This window comes from Vigna radiata, chromosome 7, assembly GCF_000741045.1.
Source record: "Vigna radiata var. radiata cultivar VC1973A chromosome 7, Vradiata_ver6, whole genome shotgun sequence".
Taxonomy (NCBI): domain Eukaryota; kingdom Viridiplantae; phylum Streptophyta; class Magnoliopsida; order Fabales; family Fabaceae; genus Vigna; species Vigna radiata.
In genome coordinates this window covers 10450620-10476455 of record NC_028357.1, presented here as the reverse complement: position 1 = coordinate 10476455, position 25836 = coordinate 10450620, and the positions used below count along the sequence as shown (strand labels likewise).

The 25836-nt window shown below is 34.6% G+C and overlaps 1 protein-coding gene across 1 annotated transcript; it reads left to right on the top strand.

Annotated features, from left to right (window-relative positions):
* The first annotated feature begins 4766 nt into the window (after window positions 1-4766).
* LOC106766047 lies at window positions 4767-7328 on the top strand. Its single transcript, XM_014650811.1, has 4 exons — window positions 4767-5944; window positions 6022-6330; window positions 6495-6501; window positions 6594-7328. Exons 1-4 carry the CDS (start codon window positions 4767-4769, stop codon window positions 7326-7328), a joined length of 2229 nt encoding a protein of 742 aa, XP_014506297.1.
* The last annotated feature ends 18508 nt before the right edge of the window (window positions 7329-25836 follow it).

The following is a 25836-nucleotide window of genomic DNA, read 5'->3' as shown; positions in this document are numbered from 1 at the left end:
GTTCATTGCACATGTTCTTTGAGCACACATGTCTCCTCTTTCTCTTAAACCTTCCCATTCTGTTTTGTCCACTCTTCCACTCCTCTTTATCTTTCTTTCTATTTCTTGCTACCCCTCTTTGTTTCTTTCATCTATCTCACCCAAATTCCATATCAGAATGGTAATAAAGAAAAGCTAAGTTTGACTTGTACCTCTAATACCAAATCACATGAAAAAGAAAAATCAACTACTTTAACGACTTTTGCTTTTAATTTTGAAAGAAATTAGAATGATAACTATTTCTAGTAATTAAAAATTTGATCTTAGGTGCTTTATGCATGTATGATAGTCAAGTCATCTGAAAAATAAGCAGTAGTATATGCATCCTCGATCCCTTGTTCAGGCTTTCTTAAAACAGCCATACTTTGTTCACTAATGGGACCATCATTCCGAGGGATGGGGCTTTTCTCCTACTCCTTCTGTACAAGAATTCCAGCCTAACTAGAAGTAAAAGCAATCTTAGAAGGGCTATCTGAAGGACTTGAGCCCACAGAATTATAGTTGTAAGTGTCATGTCCAGCACTAACGCTGCCTGAATCTATATCTGAATAATTATCACAATATGTACGTGATTGACTGAGAAAGTCCTTCCTAGAATCCTCCATCCCCTCTTCGTTACTCCTACATTTACACACAACACATATCAAGCACAGGGGAATATTAGGGAAGGGCTACTTAAATTAATTATAAGTNAGTTGGAGTTTCACACAATTGTAAAAGATCATTTGTTCCTAAACTCAAGGATAAGAAAGCATATATGTTAGAACATATATTATATTCTTCAATTAAAATGTCATTGAAAATTTACCCTCCCAATTGGAAGAGTCATAGATAGATCATGGAACATTGTCATGCTCATATATGTGAGAACATATATCTATATTCAACAATTAAAATGCCAATGAAATTTACCATTTTAATTGCAATAGTTATGGATCATGGAACATCATTATGTTCAGATATCAGATAAGTAATAACTTATTAATGCACTTCCAATACAACTCATATAGAAGTTTTCCAATACAAGTATTCAACATTTAAAACCTGGGATTAGAAAGTTGTATATTTCCATTGAAGCATACCTATGTATAATGGACTCAAACTAGTAGGTTTGTTTAGTATAATTTTAAAATCAACTTCTTAATTGTCAGATTTTATAATTCTAGCATTTCTAGATACTTCAACTGTCAAGATTAATGAAAGAAATCCCCCGTAGTCCTATAGAAGTCCAGGTATTCCTCTTTCTTATTTATAAATTATTTTCGCTATTAAACTATAGTAAAATAGCTGTTTTGAAGTACATACCCTTTTTGTTTTCATGGTCTGCTCTAAAACCATGACAGAATGGTAAACAACAACTCAAATGACCTTTTGCTTGAAAAGCTTACGGATACACTGAATAAGGAATACATGCTCCAACAAATTGTCAGATTTCATCTTGAAATCGATTGACATTAAACAAAGTTTCCTTTCATATATATAAGTTGTACTTCAAGAATTGAGGTAGGTGATGTAGGACTTCCCACCCCACCCCTCCAAAGATGGTAGGTGAGCCTACCAAATAGACATTATATTAAGATGAACTATGATAGACTTTGATACCATTTCGATCTTAAAATTGACATTAAGAGAATTTGTCCAAAAGATATATAAGCCACACTCCAAGATTTAAGGTAGGTGATATAGGATTTCCCAACCCAAATTTAACATATAATAACAACTCAAATAGCCAAGTGAAGGTCTTATAGTGGTTTAGCAAAATAATGGATTATCTCAAGTTTAGAAGAAACTAATTCCTCTCTAGGATGATTTCAACTCCACCAAAACAGTGAGAATAGGTGGGTTTTTAGGACTTAAGACTGGATGGGCAATAGGGTCCAGGACCAAAACAATGAGCATAGGTGGGTTTTTGGGACTGATAACCATTGTTGCCACATCAATATCCATTGTCCCTACCACCATCCCTATAGTTAAAATATGTTATAACTTCAACACTCTAACTTTAAGACCTTGAAATGTTAAGTCATCACTTTTTCTTCTTCATTCCAAACTGTAAAACCTAGATTCTACCTNTTGTTACACATTTTTCAATTACTTAATTGATATAAAACAATTGGTTAAAGGGTAATGTGAATAAACAACTTAAAATAAAAAACCTAGCAGAAAAGTATATAATTTCTATATTTATTAATAGAAATATAGAATTGATTTTCAATGTGGTTTTATATAATTTGTAATAACATAGTTGTATTTTGTATAATTTCTTACAGAGTGTCCTTATTTTAGCTACCAAAAGTATGTTCAGCTTATCCAAAAATGCAAATTTCATGTTGATTAAGAGATCCGCATTAGTAACCATCATACAAAAACATGAAAAATAGAACATTCCTTAAAATTACCTATTAAAATAATGATGGAAATCCTTAAAAAGAGAGGAAATCATTCGAAGCATGTAATTAAAGTGGTATAGTGTAGATGCATTTGTTTGTGCCCCTTTTAAATTTTGACTAAAGCATTATTCAAATTGTTATTGCCAAGAACTAATCTAGGAAGTGGTTCTACAAATTGACACGTTGATCGTTTTTCATGATCTCCTCACTTGCTAAACAACTATGTTGAAGAATGACCATACACATTTAAATCATTGTTTTAATTATATTGAAGAAACACATAGTTAATAAAGATTTCTAATTTCATGCATCTAATATATGGCTCTTAAATAAAGAATCATGTAGTTGACTTGGTATACTTTATCACATTTTATGTTACCATTACCAGCTTGACAATCTTATCCATTAGTACATGACTGTCTAAGCCAAACAAGGAAATAAAAAATTTAGAAAGCAGTATGTTGTAATTTACCTGTAACATTCAGTCCCTGTCCTAAAGATAAGAGAAAGAAATAAGGATGCATGATACCACTCTCTACTCTCCAGTCAATCTTAAAACAACCATGTCCATCTTGCTATCAATGCTAAAACAGATGTTCCAAAATTACAAATAAGAAACTTTACCCTCAGGCATGTATTTAAGTATAAGATTGCGTGGAAACACATAACATACAAGCTTTCAAGGAAACTGAGACAATGACAACATTACCTTGACAAATATTTTGCAACCTATATACACATTCATATAGTCTTTACAATTTTGTAATCTGCACATCAACAGGACTAAAATACTACCTTTCTTTACAATTTTGTAATCTGCTTTTGTGTACATTTTAAATGGAGCGTGGAATTAGAGAAAGCACTTATCTGTTCCTAACTCATTCTACATCTAAACAACTATGTTGGAAAGTGACTATTTTTCTGCTAAAGAAGTAAGAGCCCGTTCTTGAATAAGAGAGTGATGGTTATAACCTAAGTAGAACTTGATAAATGTTTGATCTGTTTAGTTATTGAATTGCATCTGTTACTTAGTGGAATGTTGTTAATATGTTTCCCATTGATAGATAATGATTTTCAATTGGCTGGCCCTCCATTACTTAATTAATATGTGATGTTCTTTCTTTACGAAGCCGTTTCATTGGGCATGTGTCCTAATGTAGAGACGTGAATTAACCATTGGCTAATTGTTTCGTAATCGATTTTTGTACAGAACATGGATCGTGCACCACCAAATCGTTCATGGATGTACGATAGGTGTCATAGAGGAAGATGTGCTTTAAAAGAGTCTTTTGTATTGGGTGTTGAAGAGTTTATAAGTAAAGCTTGTGAACAAGAACATTATCGTAGAGATGGGGGTCTTCGATATCCATGTTTAAAGTGCGATTGTATAAAGATTCTGAACGAAAGAGTTGTCAAGGTCCACCTTTACAAGGTGGGTTTCAAGCCTAATTATTTCATTTGGGAGGATCATGGGGAAAGAATTNCAGAAGATGATGTACAAAATCATGAAAGTGTGATGGGTGTAGAGACGGAAGGTGGTCCAATTAACCAATTTATGGCAATGGAAGACATGATGCATGATGCTCTTAGGCAAAATGAGTCGTGCCAAGCATCTACTTCAGATAACATTGAAGAGGCTCCGAATGAAGAAACACAAAGGTTTTATAATCTTTTGTTGGATGCAAACAAGTCGTTGTATGAAAGAGCATCAGACTCGAAATTATCAAGTGTGTTAGGTTATTAACTTGCAAGTCAAATTGGAATATTCCTAACCAATGCTTAGATTCTATTGCAAAAATGATTCTGGATGGAACACCCATCAAATTAGGTTTGCTAAAACATACTACGATGCAAAAAAGTNTGTATCAAAGTTGGGATTACAATCGCAGAGGATTGATTGTTGCGTGGATGGTTGCATGCTTTTCTCAATGATAATGAATATGGTAAGAATGATGGCGCGTTGCTTGAATGCAAATTTTGTGGAAAGCCAAGATATAAACCACGTAACACGAAAGCAACTACTACAAAAGAAGTTCCTGTGAAATCAATGTTCTATTTGCCATAATTCCTAGACTACAAAGAATGTATGCCTTAACACAAACTGCAGGACATATGACATGGCACTATCAGAACAGGTCGACAAATGGTGATTTGCGTCATTCATGTGATGGAGAGGCTTGGAAGCACTTTGATAGAGTGTATCCTGACTTTGGTATGGAGCCACGCAATGTACGACTCGGTTTATGCTCTGACGGTTTTAACCCATATGTACAGGCATCAAATATACCATATTCATGTTGGCCAGTTATTGTCACCCCTTACAATCTTCCTCCATAAATGTGCATGTCTAAACCTTACATGTTCTTGTCATGTCTCATTCTCGGGCCATTCAATCCAAAGGTTCGCATAGATGTATTCTTAGAGCCCTTGATAGACGAATTGAAGAAGTTGTGGACGGGTGTGATAACATATGATATTTCAAGGAAACAAAACCTTATTTTGAGAGTCATGCTGATGTGGACAATTAATGACTTTCCTGCTTATGGTATGTTGTCCGGCTGGAGCACTCATGGTAAACTGGCATGTCCACATTGCATGAAGCAGACAAAGGCATTTAGATTATATCATGGGGCAAAAAATTCCTGGTTTGACTCCCATCGGAGGTTTTTACCGAATGACCATGCCTTTAGGAGGAATAAGAATGCTTTCAAAAAGGGGGAAGTGGAGATGGATGATGCACCACCATATCTAACAGGAGAAGAAGTTTGGAATAGAATCAATGGTTATCCTAAAGTAACTGAAAATGGTGCACCAAGAATTGATGGATACGGTGAGTGGCATAATTGGACAAAAAGAAGCATCTTTTGGGATCTACCTTATTGGAAGCATAATTTGTTAAGGCATAATCTTGATTTCATGCACATTGAAAAGAAATTCTTTGACAACATCTTTAATACTGTGATGAATGTTACGGGCAAGACAAAAGACAATGACCAGGCTCAAATGGATTTAGCTTTGTATTGCAGACGAAAAGATTTGGAGCTAAAAAGCCATATCAATGGAAACATGTACAAGCCAAAAGCAAATTATACACTTTCTTCAGACCAAACAAAACAAGTTTGCCATTGGGTCAAAGATCTTAGGATGCCTAACGGATATTCTTCTAACTTGTCAAGGTGTGTCAATGTTAATAGGGGAAAGTTCATTGGGATGAAAAGCCATGACTGCCATGTGTTTATGGAATGCTTAGTTCCTATAGCGTTTAGTTCTTTACCGACTCATGTTCTCAATCCCATTACAGATATAAGTCATTTCTTCAGAGATTTGTGTTCTACGACATTGAATGAGGATGACTTAGTGAAGATGGAAGAAAACATTCCCTTCATTCTGTGCAAGATGGAGAGAATATTTCCTCCCTCATTCTTTGATTGTATGGAACATCTCCCTATCCATCTTCCATATGAGGCAAGACTTGGTGGACCAATCCACTATAGGTGGATGTACCCTTTTGAAAGGTGACAATATGACATCTTATTGCTCAATTTACTTGGCATAATTCAAAAATCCTAACATGTCACTTTCGTAATTGTAGGTTCATGGGAAATGCTAAACGTTCGGTTAAGAATAAAGCTAGGGTTGGAGGATCTATTTGCGCATCATACTTGCAGAGAGAGACAACTCATTTTTGTTCCCACCATTTCAAAAACTTCATGTTAACACCACAGAGCAATAGAAATGAAGTAGACACTGAAACAGAAAGTCGTACTGCAACATTATCAGTGTTTGACCAGCCTGGTCGTCATTCTAGGAGGGAATCAACTCATTGGTTGAGTGATCAAGAATTGAGATCAGCTCATGTTCATGTTTTGATCAATTGCAATGAAGTTCAACCTTACCTTGAGTAAGCTCCAATGTCATTTATATTTCCCAAATATTCCATTTCATAAATTAATTATCTTTGATCCAATCTCGTCATACATATCGACAACTCATTCTTACATGTACATCAACTATCTGAGTCAAACAGTTCGGCATACATAATGTGAATTTCCCATTGTGGTTCAGGCAAAAAGTACGACTTCCAATCATTCCTACACATTCATTTCTTTCTTAATTCTTTAATAATGAAATTATTGAATAGGTTGAAATACCATATGGTTATAGGTTCATGAAGATCCTTTAAGTGTGAGGAACCAACATCTTAGAGATTTATCGCTTTCTCCTTTAAGGTGTGTAAAGGAATGGCACACCTTCTTTGCTAATGGGTACAAATTTCATACCCATGCATGGAGCCAGGGCAAGAAGACAATAAATAGTGGGATTTATGTTAAAGGGCTAATAGAAGGAGGTCAAGATGATTTCTATGGTGTGATTAAACACATCTATGAGTTGGAATACAATTCAACAACCACTGAAAAGAAAATTGTATTATTTTATTGCGATTGGTTTGATCCATCGAGAGTAGGTACAAGGGTGGATTCAAAGTATGGNANTGNNGATATTCGAATGGATAAAAGATATGTGTTGTTTGATCCATTTATAATTGCACATAATGTACAACAAGTTTATTATGTACCATATCCTACATCACGCATGGACAAACGAGGTTCGTGTGTTGCGATAAAGACGAAGCCTAGAGGACGAATTGATTCTAATGATGTAGAAACTGATGTGCCATACCAAGAAGAGGAAATGTCACATGTTAATGACGTCATTGAAGTTGAAGAAGTTGTCCGATTACAAGATATAGAAGCTGGTCTTGAACAAGTGGACCCCAACAATATTTCATCATTTCAAGGGCAAACGGATGAAGATACAAAAGAATCAGAAGAATACAATGAAGAGGGAGAAAGTGAAGATGACAATGAAGATGAATTTCAAAGTTCTAGCACTGAATAGAGTTAGGGCGTGTTCTTCATTTATTTTTGTTGCATTTATAATGTTGTCCAGTTTACAAATGTAGTATTCCAATGTAGTAGGCTTTTTAAGCTTCTATTTCTTTGTAGCATCTATTTCTTTGTCATCTATTTTTAAGTTGCGGAGAATAGTGTAAGGTTGACCATTGATTTTCGCAGCAATGTTTTCCTGATTTTCTCTTGTTCATTGAATCATGTTTTTTTGAATGCAAATTTATGTAATTTATATTATTACCAATGCAACATATTTTTATCTTGTTGATTGAATCATGTTAACATGGTTAATTTCATCATTGCAACTTCAGGAATATGGAATCAGGTGGTTCTGGCCCTCCTCTTCCACCTTCAGGAAAATCTGATAAGGGGAAGGGGAAGAATTCTAATGTAATCAAGTTCCTTCCGCATTCCAATAATGAAATTGGTTCAAGCAGTCAGGCAACTATCCCTACCTCTTCCTCCACTGGTAAATATGTTCCATCTCCTGGCTTGACTCCCACTCCACATACATCTGCACCTACCTCTCTTCCATCTCCATTACAAGTTCNTTGACTCCCACTCCACATACATCTGCACCTACCTCTCTTCCATCTCCATTACAAGTTCCTGGATTGACACCCACTCCCATTGTTGGTTCTAACCCATCAACTCCAACAAATATTGCACCATCACCTAGTACAGTGGATGCAGATCCACATTCCAGTTCAGCCGCCAATGACGTCGAAGAAGATTCCAATAGTCATCCAATGATTACACCCATTGGAGGAGGGTAACAAAAAAGTTTAACTCCATTTATATATAGACATATCATTATTGAATTAGTCTAATGTTTGAGTTTAATTTTGGTTTAGGTTTTATCCTACAAGAACTGCATCAAAGGCAATCACAGCTACCATCAAGCAACAGGTTGATGAGCCATGGCTAACATGAGGACAAATCCCTAAGCCAACTAGAGATGTTTTCTTCGACCGTTTTAAGGTACACAATTTTATAAATTAAGATGTTTTCTTCGATTGTTTTAAGGTACATAACTAGAGATGTTTTAAGGTACACAACTTGTTAAATTGATGTATATATCTTCTTTCCCTATGGTTGATTGATATATAGGTGATATGTTAGTGTATGTATAGAGAAAGAAAGTGCATTATGCATTCATTACTTTATAGTTCTCTTTAAGATAAAGTTTTCTTTGGTTATTACTTTGGAAGTGTCAACCAGACATAGTTTTCACATTAACCAAAATTTGTTAAGGTAGTGGGGACCTGTGGGAAAAAACCGAAACCTTAATGATTGACACTTAACCTACTTGTAATACTAGGTCATATACTCATTAGATATTGCCTACAAAAAAATTAAAAATAAATAATACTTTAATACACATAAATTTTCTTATATTTGACTATCATTTTTTACTTTTTTATTGTGAATCAATTTAATTAAAATCAAACATTAATATCAAGTCCAATAAAATTTGTTAAACTTATTAAAAAAGACAAAAATTCTACTTAGTGAAAGGTATTTTATAAAAGTCAAACTGAAACCGTATAATATTTTTCATTTTGAAAACATTAGCAACCAAATATTTTGGCAATTAATCAGCACCTTCTCCCACAAAAACCCATCCATGATCCTCACAAATCACAATATGCAAACGATCCTCACCAGCCCTCCCTTGAGCCCAATGAAGATTTTCACACCCCATCAACACATCACTATCCAGCATGGCCTGAAGTTATACTGGTGTGATTTTTTAGGCTAATATTGATCTTTTCACACCCTCTATTGTGTTGCACACACTAACTGACAAGCATAAGAAATTGTGATAGAAAGTGACATGAATAGGTCATAAGTTTAGGTAAACTCATGATTTACCAAGTTTCCTTTTCCAAAAAGTATGTGTTCATTTTTCTTTCACAAAAGCTAAACTACTTAATATTGTGGGAGATTTTTGGAAAGTATATCTGACTTATCTTCCCATTTAGAAGAGGAAAATTAAGAAAAAAACTGAGTCTAAAAATGCCTGATAAAATTAAGTTAAATAATAAGTCTATGATGAGTGTGACATCAGGTTTGAATACAAATTGAGGCATAACAACAGTTAGTGTTACTGGTTTAAAAGAAATGGGAGAAATAAAAGAGGGTCCCATAGAATTAGGAACAAGTACGTGGCACTTCAAGTGTAGGACCTATTAGAACAAGCTGGATAGATGAAGGGACAAATCAGGACAATTTCCTTACTTTCACCTTGAGGACAAAGTTCTATCCTTATGCTTTCTTCTTGCTAACAGTGAAGATCAATTCAAAGCCTTTAATGATTCAAATTGGGCTAGATGCTTTATTAATTGTTGCTCTGTTAGTGGTTACATTGTCTACCTCAATCATTATCCTATATCTTGGAAGTCAAAGAAATAGCCAAATGTCTCTAGAAGTTCTTCGTAAGTTAAGTACAGAGTTCTTGCTTCAACCATTTGTGAAGCACAATGACTTACTTTTCTCATACAATATCTTCAAACCCACCATACATAACCATCCCTTTTGTATAGTGACAATCAGTTCACCATCCAAATTGCTTTTAATCAAATATTTCATAAAAGTATCAAACTAAGAGAAATCAATTGTCACATTGTGAGGAAAAAAAAACTTTATCACGATGTTATCAAACTTCTATCCATATGCTTTAACCTTCAACAAGCTAACATCTTAACCAAAATTCTTCCTCCATCAACTTTGCTCCAAGTTGGGGGTGCTCAATTATCTACTCCTACCTTGAGGGAGATTCTCAAAATTCAGCAAAAAAAAAAAATCATATTTTGCATGATGCGATCACCATTTCTGCCTCTTGCTCAACACAATGATTGTTTTTATAGTTTCCTTTGTTGCACTCTAGGACACCTTGTGTTGCACTTAAGTGCAATTTTTTGATTTTTTTTTTCTATTATATATAACATATGTTTTGGCCCAGGTTTGTATNTGTTAGAGTTTTNCTTTCCATATTATTAATTTCTTTCATATTTTATAGCCTTACTTTTCTTGTTTTCCTTTAGGCATTTCTCAAATTTTTAATTATTTGAAGAATACATTTATAAATTGTAGCCAAATCAAACAACCTGAAATTATAAGAACAAACTGGAAGCTAGGATGAAACAGAAATGTCCTTTTTTGTTGGAACCAAGCTTGTAACCCATCAACACATCACTATCCAAATAGTTATCATCAACCTCAACACCATGCATACTCCTCTCGGCACTCAAACTAGTTCAACAATTTTCAAGTACTTGTTCAAAATTTGTGTATGTCTTGGTATGACAACTTGGTCTGAAATAGGTTATGACTAGTAATTTTACTTGGTCTTCAATCAATCAATCCTAATGCAAATGAGCTAAATGTTGTTGCAACTTTATATGATAAAAAGTAGCGGAAAAATGTGATTATGTATCCCTTTTACTCATTATTATACATCACAAGCAGATAGTATAGAAAATATGTGAAATGTTCACATATACAAGCATCAAACACTATATTATGATGTGTAATTGCACTCTGTTGGCATTGTGGAGTTGTCATATGCTTTTCCATTGCCTCTTTGTTTTTTGCTTTTGTATGGGAGGAATTAAAATGTGACAATGTTGTTGTATATGTTTGGTAACTGTTTATTTTATTTATATGGTTTTACATCACTGAGTTATGACTTATGGAAGTCTTATATAAATCATGATTGATCTTGGATATAATAACATGCTTTGATACTAAAGGACTTATGTTATAAAGATTTTCATCTTCAATTCTACTTATACAAACCTATTCTTTAACAGAGAAAGGTTTCATGGAAGGATGAAAATGAGGAAAAAGTAAAAAGAAATTTTCATACTAAGGCATCTCATAGACTCTCAGAGATGTATAAAAAAGCTAGAACTCTAGGACAAAAACCTAATTGGTTGGGGGATGATACTTGGAATGCTCTTCTGGAAAAGTGGAACATGCCAGTTTTCAGACAGAAGTGTGAAACAGCTAAGAAGAATCGGACATCTAAAAAGGGTGGTTGCTTGCACACTGGAGGATCTATTAGTGTGCATGAGCATGCTATTCGTTTGGTATGTAACTTGTACATTTTATTTCTTAAATTTGTAATAATAAACTTTACATATATTTATTAACAATTCATTTTGTTTCCAGTCACAGGAGCTTGGTCGGTCTGTGCATGTTGATGAAATATTTCAACAAACACATATTCGACAATCAACAGGGGACTTCATGGATGAAAGGTCTAGACGGACTCATGTAAGTTTCTATTAACTCTATCACATTATACATGTCGATTTTTAAACCTTGCATTTACTGATAATATTTATTCTTTTAACAGGAACAATTTCAAGCCAAATTTTCTCAAATGAGATCTGAGGCTGCATCTGTTGGTGCCTCAGCATCTAGTCCTCTAGACCCTGTAGAGGAGGAGAGATTGAGAAACTAATGTTGGTTAGATGCTGCTGGTGGAAGATACAAGGGGCGTGTATCTGGCATTGGAAATGTCAGTTCCCAAAATGACTGTGTGGATAGTTACATCCGACAGACACAGGCATCTTCCACTCAACATCAAAATTCAGAAGAAATTGATAATCTTAAATCGTAGTTACAACAATATGGCCAACAACTTCAAATGGTTCAAGGTTTTATTGGTGTCCTCCTCCCATTCCTTCCACCTACAGCAGCCACAACTGCATAACAATTTTTAAATTTTCAAAATTCTCAAGTTCAAAATGAAGCACCCAATGACCAGCAAGCTCCAGATCAGCAAGCTGCAGATCAGCAACCACCACCAGAAGATGGAAATGATCATATGCATTAGATATTTTAGTCCATTGACCATTGGCTTGCAAGAGTAAGCCTAGTGAGAATTAATTCAACTTGGAATTCTATTTTAGATAGATTGTACAATTTATGTTACTTTTAAATACCAGTTCTGCAATTGAGTTCATTACAACACTTAATTTCAAATCTGTTTTTACGTTCAACAGTACATGTTAATCACTAGAAATTTGTTCCCAGCATTTGATTCCATTTATCGTTCAGATTTGTAGCTTTGGTTTGAATGTTGACTAGTGATTTCTGCTTCTAAATTCTAGTTCCAATTACTATTTTGCTATTGTTTCTGCATTATATTCATGCTTATGGATAAGAATCCTGCTGTTGCCCGATAGTCAACAATTCAGTTTGAGAAGCAATAACAGGAGAGAGGCATGCATAAGGTTGATGTGAATGCTATGAATGGAGCAAACTTGCTCACTGAAAATATTATGCATTGGGAATAAAATTCTATATTAGATATGACAATGTCCAGGTCTCCTTATTATGCATTGTGTTTATGAATTCTGGTTATAAATTGTGCTTATGAATTATAATGTTCAACAACAACTCATTAAATCTGTTCATGAATTGTGATTCTGAATTATAATGTTCAACAGGTGGAATGAAGAGGGAACTTTTAACCTGGTGGAAACATCTAAAACCTTATATACGGAAATATCCGTATATAGAAAATATACATATCAGGTTATATACATACCTTATATACGGAATTATCCGTATATAAGTTATATACGGCTATATCCGTATATAGGTTATATACGGAAATATCCGGATATTTCTGTATATAATCAAATTTTATATACTGATTTTTGGGCTTATATACAGATTTCGGCTGTAGATAATTACAATTTTTCTTGTAGTGAAATTAATTTTGCCTTTCATTTAACCATAATCAAACTTTCTCACAAGCAGGTTATCATCACAAGGGCTTTTCATGGTTTGTAACTTGGCTGGGCTAAAAAGGAAATTGGTTTTTGTGGTCAGCAAAGTTCCTTGAGTTAAGAGATACATTTATTAATTTGTCATTCAAGATCAACCCTCTTTCTTTTTCCCAGCTTTCCCTTGCAGTGAGCTCTTTCTTTTCTTTTGATTTTTCTTTTCTCACTTTCTCTTTTGCCTTTTCTTTTCAATTTTTTTTCGTTTGATTGCTCACTGCCTAGAGAAGTGGGTTGTTACCTGATAACCCCAAACTTGAACCTTTATCAGTACCTCATCATATGTTCTCAACTTAACTCAAGGTAAAGATTTTTTTTTAAAAAGGTTTTTCAAGACATGCATATGGCTCAAGGTTCAACAAATTGGTCTCTTTTCAGTGGGCAAAAGTTATGTGAAGGCTAAAAGAATAAGGGATAACAAAAGATGGACTTGATCATATGGAACCTGCAAGTAAGTAGTTCAATCACAGAAAATTTGGGCAAAATCATTCATGCTTCCAAAGTAATAACAATTATTTAAAAACAACTCTGAAGCTTAAAACTCACACAGGTAAAATTAAAATTCAGAAAGACATCCTGCTCAGTATCTCAATCAAACTTTATCGCAAGTACCTGTCTCACTAATCACTTATCACATCATGGATCATCTCAACCTCAATGAAACACTATAATCTTATAAAGCAAAATCCATTACACAAAACAGACATAGTTGAATCAAAGCAGTTTACTTCATTCAAGCAGAGCACAATAAAAATAAAATAAAATAGAACAAAAACAAAAATTAAAACAAAAACAAAAATTAAAAGTAAAAGTTTAGAGAACTGGATTGCCTCCCAACAAGAGCTTCTTTAACGTCACTAGCCTGACCCAATAAGTTCATCATCATAGCATCCATCAGTAGAGGTTGTTAGTAACATCGATCTGTAGATGTCTAGTCACCATTGTCTTCCATAGCAACATCTATCAGTAGATGCTCTCTAAAATTCTTCCAGCATTCATCAGTAGATGTTAATCTTTCTCTTCTTCATCAGCATCCATCAGTAGACGCTGTCAGTACTGCCATCAGAAGCAACGCATAACCTAAAAAAATAACTCAAACACACAAAAACAAAATCAAATCCAAAGCACACAAATACTAAAATTAAAAAATAAAAATAAAAAATAAAAAATAAAATAAAAAAATAAAATAAAACCAAACAAAATAAAATAAAATAAAATAAAAAATAGAATAAAAGAAAAGAAAAGAAAATAAAATCAAATAAAATAAGATCAAATAAGATCAAATAAAATAAAATAAAATCAAATAAAATAAAATAAAATAAAATAAAAATAAAAATAAAATCAAATCAAATCACATTAAAGAAAATCAAATAAAAAAATAAAATAAAATATAATAAAAGAAAATAAAAGATAAAAAATTCAGAAACTGGGTTGAAGATATTTTTTTCTTTTTGATGATTTTTTTTAGGAATTTAATATAACTAGGAACCTGTTGTAGTGTCTCAATCATAGGAACTTTAATCTCAAATTTGTTGAAGATTTCCATGAAACCCTCAAACTGTTTTCCCTTTTTCTTCCTATAATCCTTCTTTAGGTGAGGAAGGGGTTTTTCATATGATTTTTTCTTTTTGCTTTCATCCTTCCCCTCTCTCTTTTTTTCCTTGGGATACTCCTTCGGGCACAAAGGACTTTTCTTAATTTTTTTATTTTCCCTCTCAACCCCTTCTTTTTCTTCCTCTACATCCTTCTCTTTTTCACTCAAACATTCTTTTTCTTCTCTCTCTATTTTTCTCTCTATTTTTCTCTCATCCTTTTTCTATTCTTCCCTCTCTTTTTCCATTTCTTTTCCCTCACTTTCTTCCTTTTCTACTTCTTTCTCTTTCCCACTCAAACTTTCTTCTTCTTCTCTCTCTATTTTCATCTCATCCTCTTTCTTTTCTTCTTCTTTTGCTCTCTCCTCATCTGACACCTTGCCACTTTCAAAGACAACATCTCTGCATTCCTTACCAGGGTCATCTCTCAAATAACTCTCAAGATTACCCATCTCTTGAATTATGAATTTGCATTGCGCCTCCATCCTTTCAGATGCTGCTTGAGTGCTTTCTTGAATTGAGAGAGATTCCTGCATGAACCACTGAAGGGTCTCTTCAAGCTTTGTAGCACTGTTAGCCTGTGGTGGTCTAGTGAATAGTCCACCAAGTTGCCCATATTGAATTTGATTTGTGCTTGAGTGAGGTTCCCACCAGTAGTTCAAATTATCTTGGTAGAATTGCATCCTTGTTAGATCATATTATGAGGCCTGTGAAATTTTCTCTCGAGAACGTTCTCTAGATAATCTATCTCCTTTAGGCCTCCTTCAAATCCCTGTACAAAATTCTAGAGAGAGATTGTTAGTACAAAAATAAAAATAAGAAAAAATAAAAATTAGGGATTGAAAAATAAAAATTAAAAATGGGAAAAATAAAAATAAGAAAATAAAATAAAATAAAGTCAAAATTAATCAAGAATCATACAAATAGAATAGCTTAAACCGTGAGTCCCCGACAACGACACCAAAAACTTGTTGGGGGAAATCGGCAAGTGTACCGAGTCACACAAGTATATAAAATGGTAAGACCAAGTATCGTATCCTAGAGGACTCTCGGCGCTGAATGTTTGTGTCAAAAAAAGATTAATTAAGACTAAAAATAAAAGAAATCATGGGTTTGGGATGAAAAAGTAATAAAGAAAATAAAATTGCAATTGATCAATGGCAAAAGAGCACAAAGATGAACAAAGATTGATTTATATGAGATGTATATGTTGTTGGGGTTAGATTTCACCAAGTTCCTCTCATGTATATAAGAATTCTTCTTTATGAATTAATGCCAACGTCCCTCACTAAACCACATAAACCCGACCCCTCGGTAAATAAGCCTGTCCCTAATTACCAGTTCATACAATTCCTAGCATTCTTGGTAAAAAGATGTGAAGATCAAGAGGTTAAGACGACTAAGACTCATACCCTCATCCCTGAGCAATACAACCCTTAGGAGTAATTCAACAAGAACCTAAATTGAAAGGAACCTCCCGGCACTCATGCAACTCATAGATCATGTTATTATATAAGCAAGAAAAAAAACAGATGAATTACTCTAACAATTAAGGAAAAAGCATGTGGAATTAAGAGTTAATTCAAATACATGAGAGTTTACAAGGTTACATCATTCTCCAACAACAAATAGAAATTAGTTCCCCATAGATATGGGGGAACTCTATGAACAATGGAAGAAATAATGAGAATGGAAGATTAAGAGTAGGCTAAGAGTGTATTGCTATGCTCTTCTCTGCTAGGGATGCAAAACCTAGAGCCCCAAGTTCCTTTAAATAGTGTCAAAAGTGCTCCAGAGTGGGGCCCGGTTCAAAAGAATCAAAACAGAGAAGAAAAGGCCTGATCCACGTGAAATCATGCTCAAGCGTCGTAGGGATGTCGCCCGGGTGTGAATTGAGAGTCATGTTGGGCTTGGGCGGTAGATTTGGATGCTCAGGCTACGAAGCAGTGCTGCCCGGGCGTCGAGGGCCACCGCCCAGGCAGTGGACGTCTATTCTGTTCGCTTGGGCTACGCTTCTAGTCACTCGGGCTACGTGTTTTCCATCCTTCTGGTGTTTTTTTGACCCCTTCTGAGCTCCCTCTCTTGGTCTTTCATCTCTTCTTCTATTATTTCTTCAATCTCTGTCAAAACAGGGGGGATTAGTCATAAAATCATTGAAATCAACCTTAACTCTCTTATTCACACATTGTATTCAAAAGGCATGAGTCCAAGCAAGTTTCTAAGTGAAAAGGGTGCTTTTAGTATCAAAATCACATCACAAATAACAGTGTTTTAAACCGTTATCAGTGAGATGATCATATGGACTTTCATGTGGCAGTCCATTAAACTGGTTACTTTGCACCAGGTGTATCAACGTAGGATTCATAATGTGCTCTCCCTCTGCATGGCAATACTATTAAAATGTTGAGGGCCAACCACATTACATGCGTCTGCTAAAGTGCGTCTAGGATCTCCTTTTGTCATCTCTTCTGTGTTATGAGTAGATGCCTCCGGTGAGGGTTGCAAAAGTCCTTTAAGAGGGGGGAGTAGTTCCCTAGATGGCCTTCTGACTTTCTTCCCCCTCCTTTCACTCAATCCTTCGAGAAGAGGTTGATTTTTCTTGCTTCTAGTGTGAATTTCCTCCTGCATACACAAGAAACAAAAAACCCTAAAAAGCACTTATAAAAATATAAAATAAAAACAAAAACAAAAATAAAAATCAAGTCAAATTTAATCAAATTCACACTACTAGAAAAGTTAAACCAATGAGTCCCCGGCAACAACGCCAAAAATTTGTTAACACCCTGGCAAATGTACTAGATCGTATCAAGTAATAAATAGACAGTAAGTTCGAATATTGTTTCCCAAGGGACTCTTAGGCCTAATCGTTTATGTGAATTGATTTCTTAAGACTTGACAAAGAATGAATTTAGAGTTTGTAATGCAAAAACTAAAATAAACATGCAAATGCAAAATCTTGATCAATTGACAGATAAAGATATGGACGAATGGTGTTGCTGGGGTTTACAGTTTCATCCTAATCCACTCTCCTATATCTACTATTCTTATTAAATTCAACTTTTTTATCAATGTTCATGCAACTTTCTAATTTACTCTAAACCTGATGTCTCGGCGAAGATAGCCTACTCTCAATTCCTAGTTTACTATGTCTAGTCTCCCTAGTAATTAGTCATGCATTTCAGTGTACAGAAGATTAAAGCAATTGATCGTCCTATTCCTATGTCTAGTTAATATTGCTAATCAAGAGAATTCCCTCATGCCTAGATTTCCCCGTATGTGTCCATATCAACAAAATCAATGATCAAGACGTTGAATGAGTTAAACAATGCAAGCATAAAGTATAGAGAAGAAAACTCAAACTATTGATAACTAAAGTATATGAATAAAATAAGAACTTTGATATAAGAGAGTTTCAATAGGATTACATCGTTCCCCAACAACAAAGGGTTTTGGTTCACCATTGTCATGGTGAAACTTTATGAATTGAATGGAAAATATGAAAGAGATAACCCTAGAATTGAAAGATTGGAGCTTTCGCATCCAAAATCCGCCTTCAAGGTGTGAGAATAAGTGTTTCTGTGTCTTTTCTCTGCCAAAAGATAACCCTAAGGTTCGCACAAATCTATTTATAATCTCTGAAAAATTAAAGAAAATAGGCCTAAGCCCAACTACAACACTCAGCGTTGATTTCACCGCTCAGCGGTTAGTTCGGTACTCAAGTAGGACGCTCAACATTCACGCCCAGGCGTTTGGCAGTGCTGTTTCTGAAAAGGCCAGCGCTCAGCGGTGTGTGCGACTCTAACTTTTCCCCTTAGCATTGGCTTTTAAGCGTTTGACATTGGCTCTCTTCACAAAGCTGGCGCTCAGCGCTGAAACTGGCGCTGAGCGGTGGCTGCGATTCTTCCTTTGCACCTTTTTCATCCTTTCTTGAGTCCAACTCCTTCCTACTTCACTCTCCATCATTCAATTCTCGTCTAATCCTGTCAAAAGATAACCAAGCATAATATCTCTAAAACCACATTTGACTCTCTTTTAACCTAACTAAAGGAATTTGCATAATTTCAAGCTAATTTCTAGGTCATAAAGGGTGTGTTTTGTATCAAAATTAAGTATGAAAATAATAGTTTTTGAACCATTATCACCAATCTCAGGTTTTTTACCACTTATCTTTATCATTTCTCAATTTTTCTAGATAAATATAGTGCTGATTTAATTCTAATAATTCGAAAGAATATTCTTAATAATAATTATAATCAATATCCCTAATATTATGCTTAATTTGATTCTTGTAATCTATTGTTATCATGAATAATCATTTTCTTATTTTGTTCATTGTAATTAAAGATAATATTACATTTAGATTGCAATGTGTTTATACATAGTCTATAATATGAAAAAACACACAAACATATGAAAATATTCCTACACTTCTTTCTTTCTTTTCCATCACCGTTGCACACCCACACAAAAACTTATCACCTCAAGGGATGTAGTTATAGTGTTTTTCTAAAGTAAAGAAACAAACACATTTGCTCTCAAATATGCTTCCATTAGCATGTTGTTGGAATTAACATGTTAATATATAGTGAATGGTTCAATGTAGAAAGTAATATATTATGATATCGAATATCGTGTTTGTGATGTGTTTCATTTAATGTATGTATATGTTTTCTTATTTACTATGAAATGATTCCATCAAACCCAAGTCCTTTACCATTTTCGTACTTCCACCCTTGTTCATTATTCTTCATATCACCGCTCACCCATTTTCCTCACTTTATCCATTATCCATTGATAACGGTTGAAAATACCGTTATCTAAGATGTAATTTTGATACCAAATGCACCCTTTTTTGCTTAGAACTTGCTTGAAATCATGATTTTCTGTTAAGTTGTGTAATAAGATAGTTGAGGTTGAGTTTGATGAAATAATGACTAAATTCCCTTATTTTGGCAGGTAATGAGATAATATGGAAAGCAGAGGTGAAGTGTCAAGAAGACGGAGCTCAAAAAGGCCTGGAAAAACACCAGAAAGGAAGGAAGCATTCTTGGGGAAAATCGGCAAGTGTATCGAGTCGCACAAGTAATATAAAATGGTAAGACCAAGTATTGTATCCTAGAGAAATCTCGGCGTTGAACAGTTGTGTGAAAACAGGATTAATTAAGACTTAAAATAAAAGAGATCAATGGTTTTGATTGCAAAAACAAAATAAAAGTGATCAATGGCAAAAGAGCACAGAGATGAATGGAGGTTTGATTTATATGAGATGCCTATGCTGTTGGGGTTTGATTTCAACAAGTTCCCTCTCATGTATATAAGAATTCTTCTTTATGCATTAATGTTAACGTCCCTCACTAAATCACTTAAACCCGATCCCTCGGTAAATAAGTCTGTCCCTAATAACAAGTTCATACAATTCCTAGCATTCCTGGTAAAAAGATGTGAAGAGTAAGAGGTTTAGACGACTAAGACTCACACCATCATCCCTGAGCAATATAACCCTTAGGAGTAATTCACAAAGGACCTGAATTGAAAGGAACCTCCCGGCACTCATGCAACTCACAAATAATGCTATTGTATAAGCAAGAATAAAACAGATGAATTACTCTAACGATTAATGAAAAAGCATATGAAATTAAGAATCAATTCAAATACATGAGAGTTTACAAGGTTACATCATTCCCCAACAATAAATAGAAATTAGTTCCCCATAGACATGGGGAAACTCTATGAATAATGGAAGAAAGAAAGAGAGAGTGGAAGACTTAGAATTGGCTAAGAGTGTATTGCTATGCTCTTCTCTGCTAGGGATGCAAAACCTAGAGCCCTAGGGTCCTTTAAATAGTGTCAGAAGTGCTCCAGAGTGAGGCCCGGTCTAAAAGAATCAAAACAGAGCAGAAATAGGGCCTGATCCACATGAAATCATGCTCAAGCGTTTCAGGGAGGTCGCCCGGGCGTGAATTGAGGGTCATGTAAGGCTTGGGCGTTGAAAATGGTCGCCGGGGCGACGGTCCTCGACGCCCGGGCGGCAAACGTCATTTTGCTCGCTTCAGTTGCGCTCCTGGTCGCCCGGGATGCGTGTTTTCCCTCCTTCTAGTACCTTTTTGACCCCTTCCGAGCTTCCTCTTCTTGGTCTTTCATCTCTTCTTTCAGTATTTGCTCAATCTCTGTCAAAACAAGGGGAATTAGTCATAAAATCATTAAGTCCAAGCAAGTTTCTAAGTGAAAAAGGGTGCTTTTAGTATCAAAATCATATCACAAATACTGGTGTTTTAAACCATTATAAGGCACGAAGCTTAGGCGCCCTTTTAGGGGGCTTAAGCGCTGAAGAGTGTCATCCACCGCCCGGGCGCCCCTTTAGGGTGCTTTAGCATCGCGAGCTCGAAGCTTGGGCGCCACTCTGGAGGCTTGAGTGCCAGGAAGTATCGTTCGACGCTCGGGCGCCCCATTTAGGGCTCTTGAGCGCCATCAACATGGGTCGGACTTCGTTTTCGCTCTATTTAAAGGATCCAGACGTCCTAGGTTTTGGATCTTTGGTAGAGAGGAGCGCAACAACACACTCTTTCACCCTCTAAAGGCAGATTTGGATGCAGGAGCTTCCATTTCCAATTTTTAGGGTTTTTCTATCTCATTCTCCTTCATTGTTCATCTAGTTTCTCCATGTCTATGGGGAACTAAACTCTATTTATTGTTGGAGAATGATGTAACCTTGTGAACTCTCATGTATTTGAATTGATTCTTAATAATATATGTTTTTTCATTAATTGTTAGAGTAATTCATCTATTTCAATGCTTGCTGTGTTTAACTCATTCATTACCATGATTTATGAATTGTATAGGGCTCTATTGTGACAAAAACTAAGGTAGAAAGCCTGTCTATGGCCTCGGTTCAACCACAACTTGTGTCATAGGGTACCCTTATTTAAAAAATTAAATAAAGGCCTTTGCCATCGATTCTAGCTGGAATCGCTGCCATAGGCCTACGTTATTACCTCGGTGGAATCGAGGTAATAACCCCTCCACCTTTTTTTTCCTTCCTTACTACTTCGGGTGTAGAAGAACCAAAGAAGAAACCTTAGGGATATTACCTTGGTTGGAGCCGAGGCCAAAAGTTCCCCATCTTTTTACCTCGTTAGTATAGGCCTCGGTTCGAAAATCGAAGTGTATTGTCAAAAACTGTTGATAGGGGGCCTCGGTTCTAAACCCACTCCCTGGTGTTTCTTTTTAATGTTAACAACACATTTTTAATAAAAATATATGTATTGTGTACTGTGTTATATGTGCTTATTCTTATTGTGAAATTTGCACATGCATATTGTGATTATCACATTTGACATATTGTGTTGGTTGATGCATACGATTGTGTTTGTAAAGTAATCATATTTATGTATGCACAATATATGTTTTGAAAATAGAAAAACCACATGCATAAAAGCTTATATGTATGACTTAATCGATTACAGTGTTGTGATAATCAATTAAGGTCATCAAACAGTTTGAGTTTTAAACTGTGGCAAAATAACTAGTTTTGAATCGACTACAGTAGTTGGTAAATCGATTAAAACTCGTGTGTTTGCACATCTTTTTCAAATATGTTGTGATGAATTTTGAAAAGAGTTTGAAAAAATTTGCTAATTGTTGAAGCTTAATCGATTACATGGATTATGTATTACATTAAGTCAGTTAAAGATTTGAAAATTGTTTCATGCTTTTCATAATTGTTTCAACAGTCATATTTTTAAATGTGTTGAGTAAGCATTTAATGAGAATCGATTACATTAATTGAACATTCAATTAATTTCTTTCACTACTGTTAATCTGTTACAAGTATTTAATGTAACCGATTAGATTAATAGGGTAATCGATTAAATTGCATCAGATTTGAAAAAAACTATATATAAGCGCATTGATTAAATTTCTGTAAGACAATTGAGATTAACATTTTCATATCTGATTCATATTCGTTTAGGAATTTTACAATGGTGACAAAACACTCCAAGAAACAAGAACTTGAAGTGGTGTACTATTCTTGAAGATTTCTTGACAGACAAGCTTAACTGATTTGAAGAGGTTGATCGTTCTGCACAACTTAGGTGCTTGCTGTGTGATCAGGAGAAGATTCACAAAAGTTGTGTTCTCGTTCCCAGTGAGTGTTGCCAGGTTGAAGAACGAGGAGTTCTTGTACTTTAAGAGGGTTCTCAAAGGGGTGACTGCAAGAGAAGATTGTTCTTGTTGCAGGTCTTTTATATTTGGCTATATTAGATCAATGAGTTAGATAGGTGATTTGCATTTTCATAGAATTGGTCGTTGTAAAGCCCTTGTTGAAAAACTCAGATCTTTATAGTCCAATTGGCTATCAATATACGGTTAATTGAAAGGACACTAGATGTAGGCAATTAAGGCTGAACCAGTATAAAAATCAGAGTTTGATTTTTCTTCTCCCTAACTCTCTGCATTAATTGATTACATTTTGTCTTTAATTGATTACGCATACTGTTACATTGCATGCATATTTCTTACTGTCCAAGAAAGGTTTAAAGATTCATACTATGCGAAAAGATTTCAAAAGCGATTATTTTTATAAAACACCAATTCACCCCCTCTTGGTGTTGAGAAATAAAGCTCATTTATTCTAACAAAAACAACCGTTGTCGTTTCCTTTCACTGCATTAGTATCGCTTCTGCCACTACACCCACTAGTACCATCTATAACATCGTGTGTCGCCGATGTGGACAGCGTCGCCGTCTGTCGCTAGAGGTCATCGTCTGCCGTTGTCGCCGCAGAAGTTCAAGTTTTGATCGACGATCACATACTTTTAATCATCTCAACTAGGCTACCATCGTGTCATCAATGACGCCTTCATCGGATCTCCTACGCGACGATTAAGAGCATCGGCGTCACTCTTTTTCCTTTTTCAAGTTCATCGTGCGTGGTTGCATGTCATGTCTCCTATAAAGTAGTTGTTCAAAGCGTCGAGGTCACTTTTTTTCTTCTTTTAGGTGCCTTGATTGGAGAATCATGAATTTTTAAGATTTCTCTCTCATTTTCATTCATGGCTTCTTCCACTGCTATCTCTTTTTATCTCTCTTTTCTCACTCATGCATTTGACCCATCCATATATGCTTTATTGTCCAATGGTAAAGAGGAGTTTTGTTAGTATATTTATAGTCGTGGTGGCTCTTCAATAATGACCTTTTTGTTGCTCAAGAGGAGTCTTCTGGGTTGGTATTTCGTCTTGTATGTCATCTTCATAAATCATTAACAATTTGGTATCACCCGAGTGCATAAGTAAACATTTTCACTAAGTCTTTATTGATTATATTACTTATCAAGCTTGGTACATATAATTTATATGCATAAGCTTGAGGAGGAATATTAGATATATTTATCTTTTATCTTTAATTAATTTATTATTATCTTTTATTCGTAATTTGAACTCTCATATTTTTTCTATTATAAATGAAATAAACAATACAAAAGATATTAGTCACATATATATAATTTTTCATTATATTCAACAAACTACATTCAAAGTATTCATGTGAGGTTTTTCTAACTTGAAATTCTTTAACGTTAATTGTTATGTTACCAAAATAGTGCAATTGAGCAAGTTAATTGGAACATTACTAATTATCCAAGTCACTCTTAAAACTGTGGAAAATTTTCATGGTTTGAATGTTGATATTTTAGAAACTTTCCTAACACATGATGAATCTTTCCATATCTTGAATCACAATTTATTGCAGCTTGATAGCAATTTAAGAATTCAATTCATAATAAGTCATGGATGGAGAGTTATTATATACTTATTCAATATGTTTTATTTATAAAGTGGATGTAGTTTACATTAAAGAATATATATATATATATATATATATATATATATATATATATATATATATATATATATATATATATATATATATATATAGTTTAATACCTATCTTGGTCCCTCGATTTGTAGGGTATGTTCAAAGTTGTCGTCCCTTTCTTCAAAAGTTCACTAATATCCTACTTTTCGCAAAAACGATGCACGTTAGTCCTTTTTGCTTACGGTGTTAAAAAGATTAACGGCAGAGTTGCCTACCTAGAGAAACCTGAATGAGCTATACAGTTTATGATTACGTGGCATTCTCGGTTTTCCCTATTTTCATGGTCACACCTTTGATTTCTCCCGCTCTCAATTCCCTCTCCCTCTCCGCCCCTTCCCACTTCTCTCTCCTCCCTTCGTTACCGTAGACCATTTCCCATGGCAATGGTAAGATGCTAGGATTCGAAGATAGTGAGGTTTTTATCCCAGTAAAACAAAATAGAATAAATATAAATAAAATTAAGTTAAATTATTTCTCAAGCAGCGTGTGATTAAGGATTAGGGTTTGGGAAAAGGGGAAAAGAGGATTAGGGTTTGGGAAAAGGGGATTAGGGTTTGGTAACCAGTGTGCGATTATAAATTTCACAACAGAGAAGAAGGAATCAAAGAACAACAGAGCAAATAACCCCAAAAACGCTCATCAAATGTTAGATTCTTCTTCTCAGTTATTGTTGACAATTGATTCAAGCAACAATGAAACAGAAGAACAACAATCTCATAACTCAAAGTTGGTCTTCACCCTGTGAAGGTTTTTCTCCCTCACTTTAAATTTTTTGTTTCTTGGCAACTGAATTACAGTGTGATTGCTTGATGATGACTATGATTACAATGATTGAAGAAGATGAAGAAGTGTGATAAAGTTTTTGAGTAGAAAGGGGACTGCCATGTGGCAGTCCCTTATTGGATTGACTTGTCAATTAATTGGACTAATTAGACAAGTCATTTAATTCTGGCCAGTAGAGCAACTCTACCGTTATTTTTTTAACACCGTAAGCAAAAAAGATCAACTTAAACTGTTTTTGCAAAAAATAGGATGATAATGAACTTTTGAAAAAAGAAATGACAACTTTGAACAGACCCTACAAATCAAAGGACCAAAATAGGTATTAAATATATATATATATATATATATATATTAAAGGATGCCTATATTTTCTTAACATTTATTCATATTTTTATTCATCAATACTTAATATATAGTTAAAATGAAAATTAAAAAATATATATATATT